Genomic DNA, 21,713 nt, shown 5'->3' with positions numbered 1-21,713 from the left:
CTTAATGCAGTTTTTCAAATCTTTTATGCTACTTTATGGTCGTAAACGGAATAAAACTTTGATTCAGTTTTTGCTTTGAATCTCAGCTGCTCCATGTTCTCAGAAAAGTTCTCTGAAAAAATTATGAATAATAAACAGTGATCCGAGGATTCTCGTAATATAATGAAATTATAATGATATAGTTGATGAAAGCAAATATTTTAAATTCTAGATGGCTCAAATTATCCGATCTTTTTTATGTAAAAATTATATAACTTTACAGCATGGTTTTAGAGGTTCAATTTATAATCAACTTCGATGGCGACGTAAGGAACCTAAAAGAAAGCCTCTTTGGATGCCTACTGCTAAGTCTAAACTATTTAGAATCCCACAGCATCCATATGTTTCAGAAGAAGAAAAAGATTTAATAGATGATTTGTTAGATGAATATTACATTAAACTTGAGTCATTGCGGTAACATTTAAATTTTTTTTTTAATATTTAGATTCTATTAATTCCATTGCTTATAATATATAATTTTTATGACTAAATTTATGTTTTCTTATTTTTAATATTTTTTATCAGTAGGCATTTAAGCTTCTAAAGTTTTAGCTCAAATAATTTTATATTGATACTTATTATGAATGGTGCTTTTTCCTATAAGAGTATATTTTTATATCTGAACCTGAGATCGCCAAATAGTTTATTGTTTATGACTAATGAATCTTACTTAGTATGCACTTTTTTTAGGAAATTATTTCAAGAGGAATTGAAACAAAAATTTGAAGATGAAGGATTCAGTTTGAAAAAGCAACAGGAATCAAAAGAAAACTTTCTATCATTATTAGAAGAGAACAAAAAAGAGAATGAACGAATAAAGTTAATAAGGTTAATATACATTTATAAATCCTTTTATATAATTAATAATGTAATTTTATATTTATTTTCTTAAATATTGCAATGCAAATATTAAATTGAAAGAGTACACTAAGCACCATGGTTGTACTGTGAGGGAAAAAAAAATGCAAGAACAATTGTCCAAGGGCATGGTAAAAATTATTTACGAAAAGTGTGGTGTTTTTTAGTTAATTTGTTTTTAAAGAATTCCTGTAATATGAATGAAATAATGGTATAATAAGGTGACAACTATTACAACTTATCAGTAATTATTAAGATTTCATAGCAAGATTACTGTATTATAGTTAAGTAATAAAATTTATGATTTTTGAGAATTTCTATAATAATTTGTATAAAATGATTTTTTTCCCCTGAACTTCCAAGAGTTATGAAATTTTGTTTGTAAATAATCTAAGGATAATTTTTTTCTAATCCTTAAACAATTCTAAAAACAATGAAAAGAATAGAAATCTTATCTTTCCCTTCTAACAAGATATTCGGAAACTTCATCTTCTCTCTTTATAAGAACATAAACTGAAATCTGAAAAATTCAAGATCATTAAAAGGCAATGACCAATACTTTTACAAATTCAACTTTAGGAAAATACTTTTTCTCAAAATTTTATTTTTGATCCATAAGAAACAATAAATTAATATTTTTGTGTTGATTTTTTAATATAATTTTTAATTTTCACAAATTATGTCTAAATTTTCACAAAATAGGTACCTCTCAGAAAAACCTACACAGACCCCTGTAAACGTAAATTGTATAATGTTATTCTTTGAACATTTAATTATTGATAGTTTTAAAAGTTAGCACCACTGTAAAAAAGTAACATACATTTAGCTTTAAACAAAAATGATCATCTAAAAAGCGAGTGGTAGTTAATAATAATTTATGTTTATGAAAATAGATATCCCAAAAATCAAAGTTAAACCATGATTTTGAAAAAAAAGAAAAAAAATCCCTACTAGCTTACTAGATATGAGATAAGATTTTTTTTTGTCTTTGTAGTTAGGAATAAAAATAACTTCTGTCCTGGGGTCTGAAAAATTTGTACCCAACCTTGCTGAATGTTGTGCGACCTCACAACACTTAAAAATTCTTTGCTTCTTGTTTTATTTTCTGGCCTGAGAATTATTTTTTTTTTAATTATTAGATTATTTTTTGTTTAAATAACAGGAGATACAATGTTATAAATGTCTATTTCAAATTTTAATATTCCTTTTTATTTCGCTAATACTTATGGGCTTAAAGAACAAAAAGGTCTATGGGGTTTATTGTTAACACATGGTTGAGGGGTTTCTGTAGGCAGTTCGATAATATGGATTTAATGGATGTTCCGATAATATGGACTTAATGCTAATGCATAATTTAAAAAAATTTTTGTGCTGTAAAAAATCTATGCTTTGATACATTTTAAGCTTAATTTTATTAAAATTTTTGATTACCTTAGAGTTACACATTTTTTTATAGTTGTGAAATGTTCTTCATTCAAACCATTAGCATTCAAGCAAGTCATTGCTTGCAATTGATTTTTAATATAGATTTATCAAACCACTTCATAAACTAAAGCTGTAATTAATCAAATAATCTATCTTTAATTATTAATAATGGTTCAAATGAAAAAATTTGTTTGACAGATTTTTCATGTTGCTACAATGCAGTCCAACTTTTAGTTACAAGTTAATATGCATGAGTTCTAACACCAATTTGAATAAATATAGTTAAAATATTTATTCAAGAATTCACTTTCAATTCAAATTAGCTTTATTTTTAATTTACATGTTTTTTTACGATTAACAGATTAAATAATTTTATGACTTGTCTATTACACTAGCCTTTGGCTGATATAGATAAAAACAATGATATAATGATATTTTTTTTAACAAGAAAAGCATTAGTTAAAAAAATATTAAAAAAATCATGCATTCAAATTTGCTTATGCATTGTGCAAAATGAAGATAAAAGCTCCATTTTCCCCAACAAATTAAATAAATAAAAATAATAGTCATGTTTAAAATAATTAGTCAAGAAACTTTTTATCCAAATTCATAAGAATTATCTGCTCTAATCTCCTCTACTTTCTGTTTTCTAGAATAGCATCTAATTACTTCAGTTAATAATAGATTCTTGTCATATGTTTAATCAAGATTATTTTACTTGATTAAAAACTTCATTGGCTTCATAAAACCTTTCTATAGTGCATATAAATGCATTTTGTCCTGATTTGATTATTAGTTTGTTGCAAAGTTGAAATTCTAAGAATTTTTTGAGTTATGGACTTTGCTGAAATTTATATTTTTGTAATATTTTATTGTTTGTTAGTCCAATATTTAATAAACTGTTCAATATAATAGCATAAAAATATACCCTCCATCTGCCATAGAATTTTTGTAGTTTTGGAAATTTTCTTTCTTAATGGTCGCAAAGGTAATGTCTTAATATTGCAATATATTCGATTTAAAGAAAAAAAATTGTCTACCACTACTTACAAATAGTTTGAACAGACATATTAAAGGTCCGATCAAATGGTCATGCTCTGCTCTTAAATTCTGATAAAAGTCTTAACAAAGTTCCTTTTATTTTGAAAATTTCTGCTTCAGTTCACTAACACTAGAAAAAATAATTTTCAAAAACCTTAAATTTTGGAGGGTATCTGAAGGTGTAATACAAGTAAATATTTATAGATCAACTGTTTAGTTTTAAAATCATAATTTTTTCATTTCAGTTAACTCCAAAATATCTGGAATTATTTTTACTGCAAACTTTTTTTGTGAAATCAACATTTATGGGATTGATATAAAATGTGCAATGATGGAATAAGTTTTTCAATTAGATTTACCTTTAAAAATTAAACTTAACAATTAAATTGGGAGATAATGAAAGAACTCATTGTATTTACAGAGAAAAATGTTTGATCTCTCTTGTTATTTAACCCGGGAAGACTCGCCCGGTCATTACAAAACTATACTGCAGAAAATCACCCCTTCAACCGAAATGAACCGGATTCTAGGTAGCTGCGTTGAAGGTCACCTACATACTGACCACAGGCATTTCAGGAATGTATGACCCCCCTTTCCTGAGAAAATTTCAATTCGGGCTTCTGAGGCCCGATGCGAGCGATCGCAATTGTCATTTCAGATTGTGAATGTAAAGGGAGAGGCTGTAAAATGTATTGCTCTTTAACCTATAAGGAAGAAATGAAGCGTTTGGAAACCTTATTAGCTGAAGTTTCAACTGATGAGGAATCTGTTAATGAGGATGATGAAGAAATTGTTGACATGCAACAATATAGTGATCATCAGTCAAGTTCAGTAGAAGATTTAGATTCATCTAGTGATTTTGATATAACTGAATCCGTTGGGTACTATATTGGCAAAGATAAAGTAACTAAATGGAATAAAAATGAGCCAAGACGAAACGTGAGAACTCCAGCTCACAATATCGTAACAAAATTGCCTGGAAATGTTGGTGATGCAAGAAATGTATCCTGCCCTATCGAATCATGGAAGTTGCTTATCGACGAAATAATAACGAGTATTGTGGAATGCACAAGCATTTATATAAAATCTATTGCAGTCAATTTCCAAAGAAAAAGAGATGCTCGTGAGACAAATATGACGGAAATAAGAGCATTTATTGGGGCCTTCTTTATTTAACGGGAATTCACAAATCCTCACATGTAAATGTCCGTGATATTTGGAATACCGATGGCACAGGGCTTGAAATTTTTCATCGGACTATGTCATATAATCGCTTTTTATTCCTAATGAGATGCATAAGATTCGATGATATTACTGATCGTCCTTCTAGAAGAGAACTGGATAAATTGGCTCTCATACGATCTATTTTTGAAAAATTTGTTGCAAACTGCCAACATGTATACAGCCTTGGGGAATTTGTCATTATAGATGAAAAGTTAGAACCCTTTAGAGGTAAATGTTCCTTTCGTCAGTATATTCCAAGTAAACCTGCCAAGTATGGAATTAAAATATTTGCTTTTGTTGATTCTAGGACATTTTATACTTGGAATCTTGAAATTTATGCAGGGGCTCAACCAGAAGGTCCATATAAAGTAGAAAATACTCCCGGTACCGAAAAAAAATAAATGTGTGGTACTTTTGTCTACCATGCACAATGATGGTGCAATTGATGTTTCAACTGCAGAAGCCAGGAAACCAGAAATAATAACTTTTTACAATCTGACGAAGGGAGTTGTAGATGTAGTTGATGAAATGTCAGCTACTTATTCCACTGCAAGAATTAGTAACAGATGGCCGATGACAGTATTTTTTAGTATTTTGAATACTGCAGCCATAAATTCACGAATTTTACTATTATCTGCGAAATCGCCACTGCTCCAATACAAAAAAAGGAGTTTATTTTTTAAAAATCTGGCGTTAGAGCTTCTGAAGGAGCATGTAGAAAAAAGAAGTTTGCAGCCGACGCTTCCGCGCGAGTTGCGTGAAAAAAAAGATAGCGGCCACAAGGAAAATTAGGAAGCACCACCCGCAAAGAAACAAAAATGTTCAAGAAAAAGGTGTCATATCTGCCCCAGCAAAATTGACAGAAAATCGCAAATTTCTTGTGCTAAATGTTCAAAAAATGTATGCGGAGAGCATAGCAGTGTAATTTGCAGAATATGCCAGTGAAATGTAAGTTTTGTTTCAATTATAGTAAATGTAATAAACATTATTTAATTGGAAAAATACTTCATAATTTTTTAATTGTTTAAAATTTAATATTAATTGCATGTATAACTTAAAAAAAGTGTTTCAAAATTTTATTGTAAATATATAAATATATTATTAAACTTTTTTAAACTTGCTGTTTTAAAAAATATTTTATTTCTTATTTACCCATATATAATTCTTAGTTGAAAACACAAATCTTTTATGCTCAGCAAATTGATTTTACCGTTTTCTTACACGAAAATCCGCTCTGGGCCTGCGAAGCCCATCGCGCTCTCTCGTGTGACGGTAAATAGCGCGAGTTCTCCCGAGTTAAAACAATAGTGAACCGAAATTGCTCAAGTAAAACAGCATCCATGTGTCAAAATTTTAATTTTTATCTGCTTGGCAGTGTAGGATGAATGAAAGGTAAATCATTTACAATTATTTTCAGATAGTGCATTTACATTTGTATATTTAACTAATCTCACTTGTATGATTATAGCATTAATTTGTGTATTTAGTCACAAATGAGCCCTAATTGTAAAGTGTTAAAATATATTTTGATTTATGTCCTTTTCTGATTATTTGCTCTATAGTTGTGCCCTCACAATTTCTTCAGATAAATAAGAGTTTTGCTGTATTTACAAATTTGTATTAGCATTTTTTTGTATTGTTCTTTGAATTTTTGTTATTTGACTCAAGTGTTTTCAAAATATATTTCTTATGTTACTCTTATGTTTATTCTATTTCAAAATTCTTTTAGGACAATTTGTTCCTTTTAATTATTTGCTTCTTTATAATTCTAATATGTTGAAGATATTCAAGAACTAGTATATAATGCAGTGTAACGTCTCCCATATCCGGACGTCCCTTTCCCGGAAGGGTCGATTTCCCGGACACTTTTTAACAATCAAAATAAACAAACATCTCTCCATCATCCCCTTTCCTTAAAAAAAAAGAAAAGAAGTCTTTTGACATATTTTCTCTTTTCCGCATCGAACCCATAAATCACCAGAAAGGGGAAGTGAAGATCTACCAAGACCATTGAGTGACCGTTAGTGACGCTCCTCCCTTGGAATGTAGGAAAAAGAGGGAGATTTGTTTTCAAAAGATCGCAACTGGGTCCCCTCCCCCCCTTTCCCATGCAGGTGGCTAGTAAAAGAGGCATTTCCTGGAACCTTTTTATTGAAAGAAGAAATACTGTGGAAAAGGGTAATCAGGGCAAGCGTTAAGGTGGAGGGGGAGTCAAAATGGAAAATTTTAATAGGTCTAAAAGGATATACGTCCTTGAGAAACAAAACATCCGTTCTTCCCCATACCATGTAATATTTAGGAGGCGGGGGGAAAAAGGGGTAACATTCTTTCTTTAGCAGATTCTTTCAGTCATAAAAGAAAAAATAAAGAGAACCCGATCAGCGTGTCCCGCCTTTATGCTTGATTGATAGCCAATGATTGGAGAGAAAACAATAATTTGTTACTTCCCCACCCTCAACTTAAATGATCTCCTCTTTACACTTATTTTCTTTCACAAATAAGGAGGAAATGAATTTTTCTCCTCCAAGTACCCACTTTAATGAATGACGGGAATTTCCCTTNTATGTCCTTTTCTGATTATTTGCTCTATAGTTGTGCCCTCACAATTTCTTCAGATAAATAAGAGCTTTGCTGTATTTACAAATTTGTATTAGCATTTTTTTGTATTATTCTTTGAATTTTTGTTATTTGACTCAAGTGTTTTAAAATATATTTCTTATGTTACTCTTATGTTTATCCTATTTTAAAATTCTTTTAGGACAGTTTGTTCCTTTTAATTATTTGCTTCTTTATAATTCTAATATGTTGAAGATATTTCAAGTAACTAAACTAGTTACAATGTCTAGTTTTTATCTTGCAAAAGAACTCTTTTTATTTTACATTTCAGCTAATAATGAATTTAATTATAAACTTTGAATAAAATATTTACTTTTTATTGAAATTGCATTTTCTCAGAAACTATACTATTTTAGATTTTTTTTTTATTAAAAAAAATCAATATTACAAACCTTAAGTGACTTACAATTAAGCATTTTCAAGTGAAGTAAAACTACCAGCAATAATGAAAGTTAATGACAATAATAAAACATATAAATAATTACAGACCGGCGTATTCACGCAAAATGCTTTCTGATTACTTCCATGAATAGTGAAAAAATAGTTACAGAAGCCTTTCTTTGCAAGTTTAAGAAATTCATTTTGTTTATTTGAATATACTTATTTTCATTAAATTTCAGAGAAGAAACACTTGAAAGATTATTTCAAGAAAAAGCTCTTAAACTTTTAGAGTTCCAAGAACAGAAAAAAGTAGAAGATGAAAATATAAAATTAAAAGTTGATGAAATAGTACGTAAAGAAAAGGTAAATATGCACTTATAACTTATTCTATTAATGTTTTGTGTTCTCAAAATTATAATGAAATTGAAACTATAAGTTTTAATTTCATAAAATTGCTCAAGTTCATTAATTAAAGCTGTAGGAATAGATATTTTCACCTGTAATTCTAATAAAAGTATGATTTATTTAACACAGTAAAGCACTGTTTATATGTCTCTGGGGAACCAATAAAAATTAACGTAAATTTATGTAACTGAAAATTAAACAAATTATTGTATATAATCATTAAAAAACTAATAATGTGATAGCATCGTTAATGTAGCATATATTATTATTGATATGGGTTATTTTCTCATTTTTGCATCCTTAAGCAATATTTCTTATTAAAATGTTATTTAATGGTATCTTTTGCTTAAAATACTCAAAGTGAATACAAAAAAGGCATCAGATAAATTTTGTATGTAAATTTTTTTATTTATTATTTTTTTTAGAAATTTTTTTTTTAAAAATGTCATAACTGTCCCCAACTCATATTTCTGAACATTTTAAGTAATTTACTATATTATGAAGGTGTTAGAGAGGTAAATGCATTCATAGTTTGACTATCTACTTAAATATGCATTATCACTGTTCTTAGAATAATTTGTATGTTTTGTTTCACACATAGTTTTGTATGAGTCCCCAACAAATACAAATTAACTATTTTAACACTGTATAAATAAAGAATGCACTGAGGTACAAAATCACTCCAATTCCACATACAAGGTTTGTGAGAAATTTCAACAGATCTAGGGAAATTTTTGGTCTAATTGAAAAAAAAAATTGCCACAACATTTCAGATTGTAAAACAATTTGTCTCTACAAAATTTTCCTCCATAAAAATAAAATTCAATTTGTGCTTCTCAAAAATGTCACCAAGAAAGAACAACATAGGGATTACTGTGATGGGCTAAGTGCTCCTCTCCTTCCTTGCTATCCATGCCTACCAGGAAACATTTTCTCCTAAGGGAAAGAAGATTTTTTTTTATTATGTTAACCCTTTGCTTGTGGCTGGTACAGTATGCATACCGCTTGAAAAAACTCATCTCATTGCGGATCCAGCAGTTGCGCCAGTGGTTCTCTTCCCCCTAGACCACCATCGCACCTGTCATTTTTTCAAGAACCCCGTAATTTAAGCCTATTGTTAAATGAGTGCTCGCTTTCGATTCAAATTGGCTGTAAGATTTTTCTCTTTTATTATTAGTTGGCGAGTTTTAAGGTATGAGAATGTCTTTCTTTCCCTTTGTAGTACTAATTACGTTTAATTTAAGATCTTTTCAACCACGATATTTATTTTTTTCCGGTTAATTTATTTGTTATGTTTATTTTTTGGTTACGTTTTTGTTATTTTTTTTAAATATTTCGATAATGTTTTAATTAAATTATCATATACGTTTTATTTTTAATTTGTTGCTTCCGTTTAGTATTGTATTATTCTTTTTTCATTGAAAGAATTTTTTACATTTCAAGATGCCACCTAGAGTGAGACCACTCACTCGAGAAGAAATCGATAAGTTAATGTATGATTTCAATGTTGAAACCTACGCGGATTCTGAATCAGGAAGAAGAGGGAAAGAATGAGATTCAGCAAATCTCAAATGTATAACTTAAAAGTTTCAAAAATAAAGTTTATTAAAATGGTACCGCTTTTATATTACAAATTCAGATGATCATTCACAATCGAAACCAGTCTAGAAATTCTACACATTAATTAGAAAAAAAAGATGTACAAATTATATATTTAAGCTGAATTTTTTAGAAGTTCTACAAATATTTACAATCTCTTCAGATTTACACTCAGTTTTTTAATTTTTCTAAAAACAGTTCTGTAAAAATCATGGAAAAAAAATAAAGCGTGTTTTAGGGGAAATTTCACATTCCATAATTTACCCTTCTGTGTCTGGCAAAACGAATAAATAAATAAATAAATCACTGAATGAAAGTACCTAATACTAGCGGGTAAGACATTGCTCGAGAAATAAACAGTATTAAATTTTAACTTAATAGTTAAAAGTAAAATTAATTATTACGTATGTGATCAATAAAATATTTGGTATAGTGAGCTAAAAAGTACTTTATAGTATTGACAATTCCATAGTTTGATATTTCAAAATATTTTTTAATATTTTATACGTTCGTTTTAAAAATTTAGTAACATTATTAAAAACCTTTAAATATCACAATTTCAACTTTATTCTTCTAAGAAATTTAAGGTCTAAAATAATTTATGTTGCCCCTGTCAAAAATAGTTATCTTCTAAGATTTTAAATTATGTTACTATTAAAAAAAGCAAAAAAATGTAATTATATTATTAAAACAGAATATTGTTTTTTTTTTTTTACTACGAGTAATATGCAGTTTCATAGGGTTAAAGGGAAAATCTAATTAAACGTTACAAACTATAAATCTAAAGTGCACAAAAAGATGAAAGCATACGTAAATTCTTTCATTGGTAATTATATTGAACCGAACTTTTGAAACCGTGAAACAACTTTTTATTTCTTAATAAAATAGCATTTATATTATATTAATTTATTCCAAAGAAGGAAATACTGTTGAAAGCTGACATTTGTTTTTTTTTTAAATATTTGTGGAAAGAGGAGAGAGCATCTATCAGAAGGTTTTGAATGTTTGACCTTGAACTGGAAGTTTAGTTAACTAAGGTAAACGACGTTTAAGAGCACAAAAAATATTTATAAAGGCAGACAGCTGTTTCGGATGCTCAAAGGGCAACCTTCATCAGTGCAACAGCTTTTTTATTTTATTTTTAATTTAGGAAGTTTAGTCGCAATGAAACAATTTCTACTTTTCAAATATTCATATATGATAAATTACTGAACAATTTTAGAAAGGTATTGTTCCCGCCTCTTTCTTCAAGTTCTCAGAGACAAATTTTTCTTTCAAGTTCCGACGAAATCTTTCCATTGAGAGCTTTAGAGTTTGTCATAGTGTAACTTATTAAGCACAAAATGAATTGTTATTCCTTTTCCAAAGATAACGGATACCGAAATATTCCCTCCTCATCCACAGCAGGCGAAGTGCCATTTCCTGCTTTTTGTTGCATTATCGGTCAGAATGTGTTTTTGGTGGTCTCTTATTTATTATATATTTTGGTTCCTGTCATTTTTAAAATTCNTATTACCTTAAACTGTCTGGAATTTATTATTATATGGTTGCGCTTGCGTAAAATTTACTATCGTGGAAATTCAGCTATTTTGCCTTTTTGCTAATCTCATCCCTGATAGATGCGTCTCGTAACAATTGATGACTTAAACATTTTCATATATATGTGGCAATCGTGAAATACTGCAACTCAGCGGATACTTTTTTTTGTTGTATAAAACCTTACCTGCTTCTAACAAAAAATTAAGACGAATATTCTTTTTTGAATTATAAAAAAATAAGGAAAGTATTAAGGTAACCTATCAGTTTAAAATTGCACGAACAACTAACATTATTTTGTATTTGTTATTTTATGAAATTAACTAATATTTCAAAACAAAATTTTAAAATGAAATGGGATCTTTTATTCTTTCAATATGGGGCTCAAATATAAGCTAAATAGAAATGTGGCAAATTTTTTTATTGTGTAGTATATTTGTTGTAAAAAAAATAAACAATGGTAATTTTTCTTCTTTGAACATATTCTTTAATTAGTGTTTTTAACATTATTTTTTATAATTCTAATAATGTTTATATAAAATATTCTCATGAAATCTTAATGAATTTCTATTGAATATACGCGTATAACATTTATGTATTTAAAAAAGAAATGAAGGCAAAAGGTTCTTGGAAAATTTTTATTTAAAGAATGCTATATTTCAATTTTGCGTAAATGTAATAGATGAGACTCCACATTTGCTATATTTTTAACAGATAAAATAATCTTCAAAAATGTAAAAGAGTTACAACAGTCATCGTTAGAAGTTTTAAAAATCTGCTTTTTAAAATTATTTATTAAAATTAATGTTTTTATGATTTTAAGATGAGAATAAAACTTCAAAAAATGCTCTATTAGAAAAAAATAAGAGTTTTGTTTGTAACAGTTTATTAACAATTTTTCTGAGACAATAAAAAGCATGTTTTATTTTTAAATGAATGCTTGCTTTGCATAAGAGATATCATTTTATTACATTTTAACCAGAGGAAAATTTTTTCACCTGACTAGCCACAACTAAAAGGTTAAAACTGTTGATCTATTATGTTAGACACAGCACAAATAACTTTGTATGTCAATTTGTTTATTTACTAGTTTGAATTCCTTAAGTTTATGAGGGAGCCTTTAATTTTAGATTTATGTATTATTATTATCATAAATTTTGATTTCTTTTATTTTTAACATATATGACACATTTAATCTGATTCAAGAATTATGTAAAATCAAAACAAATTTTTTTTTCTTTGTTAACAAAAGATTATTATTAAAAAATTTCCACAATATATTAACTTTACTGCAGTTTTAAGAAAATAATAAAAAATGAAACTAAGTTACATTATGACTAAATTTATTGTTAAATTTTCTTTATAAACTCTGGATTTGATCTGATCTGAAATCCTTGCATTAAGTTGAAAGTTAAGCTCTCTTTAAATTATGATTTGAAATTGATCTCACAGTGCTTATGTATTACACAACATTTCCTTTGTGAAGAAAAAATAGTGTAAATAATAAAAATAACTATTTATAAAAAATAAAAAAAACTAAATTTACAATATAAGAGTATAGGGATTAGTGTAAAATATGTTAATGCAGTATTTGAATGACCCATCATGTAAATGGTATGCAATGTTATTTTTATGTCTAGTGGTCTATAACTCAAACCATTAAAAAAAAATTTTTATTTTTATTTTTGTAACAGGAAAAAGTTGCTGGTTACATAACATATGAAAATTTAGATGAAGCCATTGAAAAAGCAATGGAAAATCCTGTCAACTATAACTTTTGCATAGATGTTAATGGTAGTTTAAAATGGGAAGGAAAACCCCCTGCACATTTTGAAGAAGAAATGAAAAGGAGAATGGATGAAAGTATAGCAAAGAATTAAACAAGTTTTTATTTTCTTGTAGATTAAGTATTTCTTGTATTATTGCTTTTTAATAAAATATTGCCTTATGTTATTGAGTTTTATTTCTGTTTGTCAATGCATCATTGCTATTCAGGATTGAAATTCCTTTGGAAAGAGATCTGTTTCTAAAGTTGCCAAATTTTAGACCTTATTAATATACAAAAATATATATTTTAACATTTGATTTAAAATTATTTTAGCAAACTATATCTAAGTTTTACATGAAAATTCTTTTAGCATATCTTTGTTCTTTTAAATGCAGGTAGAGTTAAAAGCATAACTTATTTTAATATATTTGCTTTTTAAGAAAAGAAAATCATATATTTTTATAATTGAATTATTATTTCACTTTTCCTTAATAATAATTTACTGATTAAATCTTTAATGATTTATTAAAATTCTTTATCAACCTGTAATGGGAACCTTTTTACAGCAATATTAATTTATAATTAAAATAGCTTTTTTTTAAAAAAAATTTTTTTTTCATTATACATTTATAAACAGTAGACAATAGAATTTTTATGCATCAGCAAACAATGTTTAAAAAGTCATTTAAGGGATCTTCAAATCAACTGGGTATGGTAACTTGATATGGCTGAGCCATTCAAAAAGTAATAAATTATATAAAATACTAAATCAAGTAGTAATAAATGTCAGGAAGCAGCCACTTTTTCAAAAAAAATTGACTTTAGTGACTATTTCACTTAATAGTGACCATTTTTAACAAAAAAAGAGACCACATTGAAAGTGCATAAACAAAAAAGGAAAACACACACTTTTCAATGTAACATATTAAGAAGAATCTGACTTCTTTATACAGTAATACTAAAGTATGAAAAAAAATTATAATTTAAAGTAAAGAAATATTTAGTCTTTGTTCATAAAAATAAACCAAGATAATCAAACGTTTTTAATCCATCTACTACTGATGATTTCATTAAATTCGATGATTATGGTGAGATGAATGGGCAAAAATTTGTTTGAAGTGTATTTCTGTCGATCTTGTGAGGCATTATCATTGTCTATATTTACGAGGGATTGAATTGAAAAATGAGTAAAAGAATAATAGATTTCCATTTTTGGTACACAATACCAAATTCATGCCTTTGCATTTAGGCAAAGGAAAATTCTGTCCTTGCCCCAAATAAAAATCTTAAAATATAATTATTGAATAATAAAAAATAGAATTAGACATTTTCTAAAATTAGGTTTAATGATATTTTTTTGATTTTATTTTATAATAAAGATTTACTGGAAGTTTCAAATAAAGACTGCAATAGTCTAATGAAAAAGGCCTTGGTGGTTTTACAGGGTTGGTAAGGTTTAGGACAGAATGGATTAATCCACGGTTTAAANTTGAATAATAAAAAATAGAATTAGACATTTTCTAAAATTAGGTTTAATGATATTTTTTTGATTTTATTTTATAATGAAGATTTACTGGAAGTTTCAAATAAAGACTGCAATAGCCTAATGAAAAAGGCCTTGGTGGTTGTACAGGGTTGGTAAGGTTTAGGACAGAATGGATTAATCCGCGGTTTAAACCGTCCTGTCCAAAACCCTTCTACTCAAATTATGTCTCAATTTTATCTGAACAATATTTAAGAGGTAAAATAAACATAGAACTAATAACATATTGATAATTAAATCTACTACGGAATATTTGTTTTTAAAAGTATAATGTTTTATTAATATTGTTTGACTCTTCAATTTAAACATTAAACAAACTCGTTCAATTGGTCCTCTCATTCAATAGTACATAACTGAAGTTTGACCTTGCCCTACAGGTTAAGCTATTAGGGACTAAGTGCTTGGTTAGTCATAAGCAGATTTGTTTATCTATAGTACTATTCAAGAATACTTTTATTTCATTCATGTTCAATTCTTTTAGCATAGTGGTGATACATCACCAGTGTCAGTAACTGAAACTGATGTTATGCCCTTCAAAACTGTTAATACATTTTTCAGTTATTTTGTATTTTCAATTTAAACTAATATATTTATATTTAAAAACAATTTTTTTTTAAAATAGATGTCTTTTTTATCATCCTGTGATGCAGAAATTATAAAATTTTTTTAAAAAAATATTGTGAAAAATAAAAGGTTAATTTTTGAACAAATTTAGTATTTTTTTTAAGAAAAATTATTATTTTTTAATATTGCCATATTTATCCTTATGCAAAAATATTATTTATCAGTATTAAAAGCATATTTATATTTAAAGGATTAGGTATTCACTTTTGTTGTTCAATGAATTGTGGAGCTTCAAAAATTATAAACCTTTTCCTATTATATTATATTATTTTCTTTTAATAAGTTATAGTAAATTGTATAAAAAATATCAAATATTTATTGAAACATGTAATTATTATGTGTACAATGGTTACACCTATAGAATTTTTACCTTTTACCAAAGTTCAAGGTTTTGGACAGTTTTACCCAGTTAAGGACAGTTTTACCCAGTTTAGGACAGTTTTACCCAGTTTAAGAAAGTAAAAGCCACGTGTCCTGTTCAAAACCAGTTTAGGACATCCAAAACCCCAACCCTGTGGTTTTATTATTTGCTTAAATGCAGACAGTGATCATCAGTCACTAAGAACATGCAACAAAGAAAATCATTAGCTGACATAAACAGGTTTCCAAATCTGGCAATCAATGTGTTAAGGCACAGCTGTCCAACTGGCGGCCCGCCAACTTCATATTCAGCATATTTCTTTTTTCGAAATTTGATAGTATATCAAGAAGGAGCTCATTACCATGTGTTCTCTTCACTCCACAACAAAGGGTAGGGACATATTTGAAGAAGTGATGAAAGCAGTAAACAGTGTCGGAGGTTTTGAAAAGTGTTCCGTCCTAGCTACAGACGGTGCAAAGGCAATGGTAGGACCAAAGATAGGATTGATTGGATGTTGGAGAGAAAATGGAATGAAATGCCCTGCACTTCATTGCATCATTCACCAGCATGATTTATGCGGGAAATCGGTGAAGCAAACTGAAACCCCCCAAAAAGTTGTGAAAGTCAACAACATGATCAGAGGCGACAACAGGGCTCTTATGCATCGGCAGTTCCGTCACTTTTTGATGGAAAGTGAAGCAGATTACGGCGACCAGCTTATGTACAATCAAGTTAGGTGGCTTAGTGCCGGAAACTGCCTCACAAGATTTTTCGAGTTGAGAAAAGAAATCCCTCTTTTCCTTCACCAGTTTTCTCCATCAGAAAACCTTGAACAAGAACTTTTAAGCATGGATTTTTCATGTCACTTGGCATTTCTAATTGATATTACTGGCCACCTCAACGATGTGAACTTAAAACTACAAGGAAGAGGCCAACTGGTGTCTGACCTAATGGCACACATCAATGGGTTTAGAAACAAGCTGAAAATTTTCCATGCAACTTTTGGAAAAAATAACTTATCTCACTTCGCCAGCTGCAGTCGTTTAGCGTCAGAGTGTGAGGAACTGCTAGATTTCTCTGAATTTTGCCCTGAGTTGCAGACAATTATTGATGAATTCAACACAAGATTTTCAGATTTTGAGAGCATCAAGAATGACGTGGCTCTGTTTAGTAATCCAGTCACAGCAAGCATTGAAGAACAACCGGCCAACCTACAAACAGAGCTCTGCGATCTCCAGGCTGACCCGTTCTTTCAAACAAGAACCAAAAGGGGGCCCGAGTTCTTCAAGTTGCTTCCAACTGAACGTGACTTAGGACTGAAAATAACTTCCATGTTTGGGAGCACATATTTATGCGAAAATGCTTTTTCGGCAATGAAGTTTATCAAGAATCGTTACAGGAGCTCTCTCTCCGACAGTTCATTGTTAGACTCTCTTCGGCTGGCAATGACAAACATCAATGTTGACATTCCTGCCCTTGTAAAGAAGGCTGATCAGCCTCAGTTTTCTCATTAAAATGTAAGCAAATTGTTTTATAATCCTTCTGTTCCATTGTTTCATAATTAATAATTCAACTATTAATTGTTATTGTAAAAGAGGTTATTGTTCAACTTTTTCAAACTGCGGCCCGCCAAGTGATCAGTGACTAGAATTCTGGCCCGTGGACTCATGTCCACGGGCCAGAATGTCATGTTGCAGTTGCATAGCCCTGTGTTAAGGTATTCAAATGAATTTACTAAAATGATATCAGGTTATTTTTTTTCATGGTTTCATCTGATTTATTAGAATTAAGCAAAATTTTGCATTAAGAAAATTTACTTACATAATTTTTTTTTACAGAATGCCACCAAATGGCATTAATAGCGGCACATTTAGTGATTTTTTTGAGCTTGAGAAAAATTTTTGTTTATTTTATGGAAAAATAGACTTCTAATAACATAGTGACCTGACCTAAAAAAAGTTCTTTTAATGACCTGCTGTGACCACTGAAATAGTTTTTTGTGTAGGTGCTCTATATTATCTGAAAAAATTAAATCTATTACTTTTTAATTTCCTAACACTGACAGAACCTTTTCTGATTTACAGATTATAGTCACTAGACTTGATATTTAAGAGTATATTAAATAATTTCTTAGGAAACTAAGAATAACTATCCTTAGTCTTCAAATAGCCTTATCGTTAAATACATTGGCTTTAGATCAACTGATATGATAGATCCTACTTTACTGAGGATGACTTGTGGATCTTTTCAATTCATGATGCAAAACTCAGAATGACCAATTTTCCCTGTTCAGATTTTCAAGAAATATATTTATTCTGTATCTGTACTACACGAAATATTTTTGTATCCGTAACTAACCGTTGTCAAATTTTAAGAGAAACTTTAAAAAGCATAACAGAAGGGGGCCAACTTGAAGGGTATGTTAAGGAATATGGTTATAAAGTCGCAGGCAGCATAAGTCCATAAACTGAATGTAATTTGATTTGAAGAGTATAACTTGTGTCTACTCTCAGGCAAACCTTTACAGATTTTCTTAAATTTTTTTTTGCAAGTTTAAAACTGTTTTGGCACCTTGGCAAGTAGTTGGTGTAATATGAAAAAGTTCTTTATGGTAACGTAATTAATTATATAAATCAGTAAAAAATAAATAAAGCTAAAAATCTATTTTTATTTATGTTTTATTGTCAGAATAACCTAATAATTTTAAATCACCAAATACATGTTGAAATTTTTCCTTGTTTAAAACCTCTCCATATTTTAAAGTGAAAAAAAGCACATCCTTTACATCATATCTTTGGAATCGGACATATATATCTTTTGGATTATATTCACAATCTGTTAAAGGTATAATATTTTCAGTAGGAACAACAATGTTTATTCTTTTACCCCAAAATGATAAATGAGATACTTTAACAATTCTATTGTCCTCAGACACAAAAATAATTCCAATTAGTTTTCTAAAAAACCATGTTATTGGATATAAAGTCAAGCCTGCCAATACTCCACATCCTATAAAAACTTTTACAACAGAAAACTCAACAGCACCATAATGATAGAGTATTGAAGAAATAGGTATGAATACAGCTGAAACTACTGTTTGGTAAAGTTTAAAACGATTCAGAATTCCAGCAGTAATGATGAATCTGTAACGGTAAACTGGTGTCCATGGAACTTCATTTGATGACTGATGTTTTGACAGCTCTAAATTCTTAGAACATAAATAACGAAGACATTCTGTTCTTCTTTTGTATAAAAATTCTGTGTTTTTCAAATAGGAAACATTTATTTTCTTAATGTTACCCAGAATCTATGGAAAAAAAATTAGATATGTATTAGATTTAAACAATAAGGTAACTCTTTCTATTGTAATAAATATGATTCATCTAGTAGAAAACCTACATTTTGTTTCAAATATCAAATTGAAAATCAGATTTTTGTTGTTGTTGATTAGTTAAGTAATTGTACAATAAGCGTAAAAGAAACTATTACACTGCATAACTTTTTTCAACTGATCCGAATTTCACGTACTAAATCTAAATCTTAAATGTTCAAAAGGTTGATTTCAAATGTGTTAATTATTGCTATTAATTGTTTTAATAAGACCCTAAAACATACTTTTTCTGAACAAATATTCATTTTTTCCCCTGATAGCTTTGGATTCTTGACCAATTAATATATAGGGGTAACTACCATCAGAAAAATAGGGTCGTAATACTTAAGTGAGGGGAGCAATTTAAAGTTTGAGATCCTTACTTTATTTCACTTTTTACATGATTTGCCGTATCTCAGAAACTTATTAAGCAGATCAAAAATTTTTTTGAAAACAACTAAAAAGATTAAAAAAATTTTTTTTAAAATTTATTATCAAAGATACAAAAAACAATTTCTGATAAAAAATTTCTTTTAACAATATTTTAAATTAAAAAATTTAAGTAATAAATTATAAAATTTGAACAAAATCATAACTTACTTTTTTTGAGAAGTGAAAATTAAGAACAAGACTTTTTTTTATTAATCATTTTTTGAAAGATAGCCAACATGAACTCAAGTAACTTTCTATTAGTCAACTTATTTACAGAAAAGTTTTAAATTAAATGATAATTTGTGACTCAATCTGTCTATTCTACATAAGTTTTCTTTTTCTTCTTCTTTTTTTTAAACTAGTAATCAAGAAAATACTGATATTTATGGCTGAAGAAAAATGAGCAATTTAACTTGTTATTCTAGTTAGGGTTTATTAACAAATGATGTCACACTTGGAGAGAAGGGAGATATTCATGAAATTTTGACAAAAGTGAGAGAGGAGGTAACAAGTATCCAAAAGAAGGATAGAGTATACTTTGTGCTATGTAGACTACATAAAAAAAAAAAAAACATGAATATAGCACTAATAAAGTAACAAGCTGGTTCAACAGTTCTGGTTCTTTAAGCAAAAATGTTTCTCAATGTCTAAACACCAAATGAACAAGTTCAATAATACACATTTTGGTATAAATTAAGACACTTAAAATCAGCAGTTAAAATATTTTTATATTATATAAAATACATGTTTATAAATATAATTTGGTTATCTCAGCAATTTCATGATACATAGGACAACATAATAAAAATAAGCATTTAATAGCATCCTTCTATTAATTAATTTCTCAGTTTTTTGTTATTAATTAATTTAGATCATTGTTGATGCTGGGTGTATATCTCCTCCACAATATCTCACACAAATCAGCAAAATTTATGAACTATGATTGATTTTAACTCATCAAAGTTAAGAACAAGAAAGAGACAAAAATAATTAATATTTTTGCAGTTATAATAAATTTTTGTTTCGAATATCGGAGACTGTATTTTAATTTCATCTCCCTCAAAAATTGAACTCCCATGATACACATATTTTATATATAAAATGTTTAGTTTTTAAGTATTTTAAAATGATAATGGAAAAAGTTTATTAAAATTTTAATATAGTTTGTAACATCAGTCAAGAGACCCTATTTGCTACTTTTTATATAGATCTTTTGATGTGTATTAATCAGAAGTTTTTGTTTTTAAATCAATTAAAACAACAACAACCCATTATTGCTTATAGAGGAAAAAAGATAATTTCAAAATTAAAATATGTTTTACTCTACGTCATTTCTATGGAATATCAGTCACATTTAAAATTTTTATTCTAAAAAAAAAACATTAATTTTGACCTCTTTTTTCTTATTAATATTAGGCTATTGAAAAACATCTCGTATGATTTTTTAAAAAAATATTAATCAATGGATAAAGTTTATAAGCAAGAAAATCGATCAAAATGTAATGTCAATCCCTATGGAATTGATCATATTGTCTATGACATAGTGCTTTGTTTTGAAACAGGAAGTTTATTATTTTTAAATGATATGTAATGTTATACATGTGACAGGGGGAATATAGAAAAGTGTGACACATTGCGAGAAAGGGGATTAAAAGTTTTAATAAAAAACATCGTTTATGGATAGCCCTTTATGACAATATTTTGCATATTAATTATTTATAATAAATACTTTATTTTGACACATATTTTAAGTTAAACTTTAATTTGTATTAAAAGAGTAATACACTTTTGATATTATTTTTTCTGCTCATAACTCTAATAAAATTTTTATTTTTTGCTTATTGTTTAAGCTTTTCCCATCAGGTGTGGTTAAGTAGAAGGTAAAATGACAACAACAACAGCAAAGACAGCAATTTAAATAATTTTTTTTTAATACATGGATTGTAAGATTTGTATAGAAACTAATATAAAAATTTTAACAAAAGTATTTTTGAAAATTTACAATTTATTTTTAAATAAAGAGTGCAATGTTATTTGATAAAAAGACTTACACGATTAGACATGTTCATTTTATATGATGGAAAAATATCCAATAGATATAATCTTTTAAAATAATTTATATTATATGAGTTGAAAATATTACTCTCAAAATGGACTAATGTCTTGATTAGTATAATATCCAGAATTGATTTAAAGAAAGCATTAAATAATAAGGATTTTACGATAATTCTGTATGCTTTATAAGCATAACCATAGACAGCATTGCATAATATATTTTATAAATAAGCTGGTAATTGACTGCCAACGTTTCAGGCTGTTTGTATTTGTTCAGAACAAGATCAGCGAAAAAATACTTATCTCGGATCTTTCCCGAGGAAAAGGAAAGTTTAAATTGGTGGCGTCATCTAGTGACATTTATAAAAAGATAAACATTTCTTAATTGTTTCATCAATCCATAGATTAGTCCATAGATATAAAGGCAGAAAGATCA

The 21,713-nt window shown here is 28.1% G+C and overlaps 3 protein-coding genes across 3 annotated transcripts; 2 read left to right on the top strand and 1 right to left on the bottom strand.

Annotated features, from left to right (window-relative positions):
- Positions 1–63: 63 nt before the first annotated feature.
- LOC107455784 (small ribosomal subunit protein mS26) lies at positions 64–13,077 on the top strand. The gene is made up of 4 exons (XM_016073488.4): positions 64–453; positions 730–867; positions 7,824–7,947; positions 12,819–13,077. Exons 1-4 carry the CDS (start codon positions 212–214, stop codon positions 13,002–13,004), a joined length of 690 nt encoding a protein of 229 aa, XP_015928974.1. The 5' UTR covers positions 64–211; the 3' UTR covers positions 13,005–13,077.
- Positions 13,078–15,782: 2,705 nt separating this feature from the next.
- On the top strand, positions 15,783–16,934 carry LOC107455778 (general transcription factor II-I repeat domain-containing protein 2A). Its single transcript, XM_016073476.2, has one exon. The coding sequence runs from the start codon at positions 15,783–15,785 to the stop codon at positions 16,932–16,934; it is 1,152 nt and encodes a 383-aa protein (XP_015928962.2).
- Positions 16,935–18,080: 1,146 nt separating this feature from the next.
- LOC107455796 (transmembrane protein 186) lies at positions 18,081–21,697 on the bottom strand. Its single transcript, XM_016073507.4, has 2 exons — positions 21,274–21,697; positions 18,081–18,727 (listed from the first exon to the last, which is right to left on the bottom strand). Exons 1-2 carry the CDS (start codon positions 21,289–21,291, stop codon positions 18,092–18,094), a joined length of 654 nt encoding a protein of 217 aa, XP_015928993.1. The 5' UTR covers positions 21,292–21,697; the 3' UTR covers positions 18,081–18,091.
- Between the last annotated feature and the right edge of the window lie 16 nt (positions 21,698–21,713).

Source organism: Parasteatoda tepidariorum, chromosome 1 (genome assembly GCF_043381705.1).
Source record: "Parasteatoda tepidariorum isolate YZ-2023 chromosome 1, CAS_Ptep_4.0, whole genome shotgun sequence".
In the NCBI taxonomy this organism is placed as follows: Eukaryota; Metazoa; Arthropoda; class Arachnida; order Araneae; family Theridiidae; genus Parasteatoda; species Parasteatoda tepidariorum.
The sequence above is the reverse complement of the archived record's forward strand: the minus strand, read 5'-3'. Positions and strand labels throughout refer to the sequence as shown.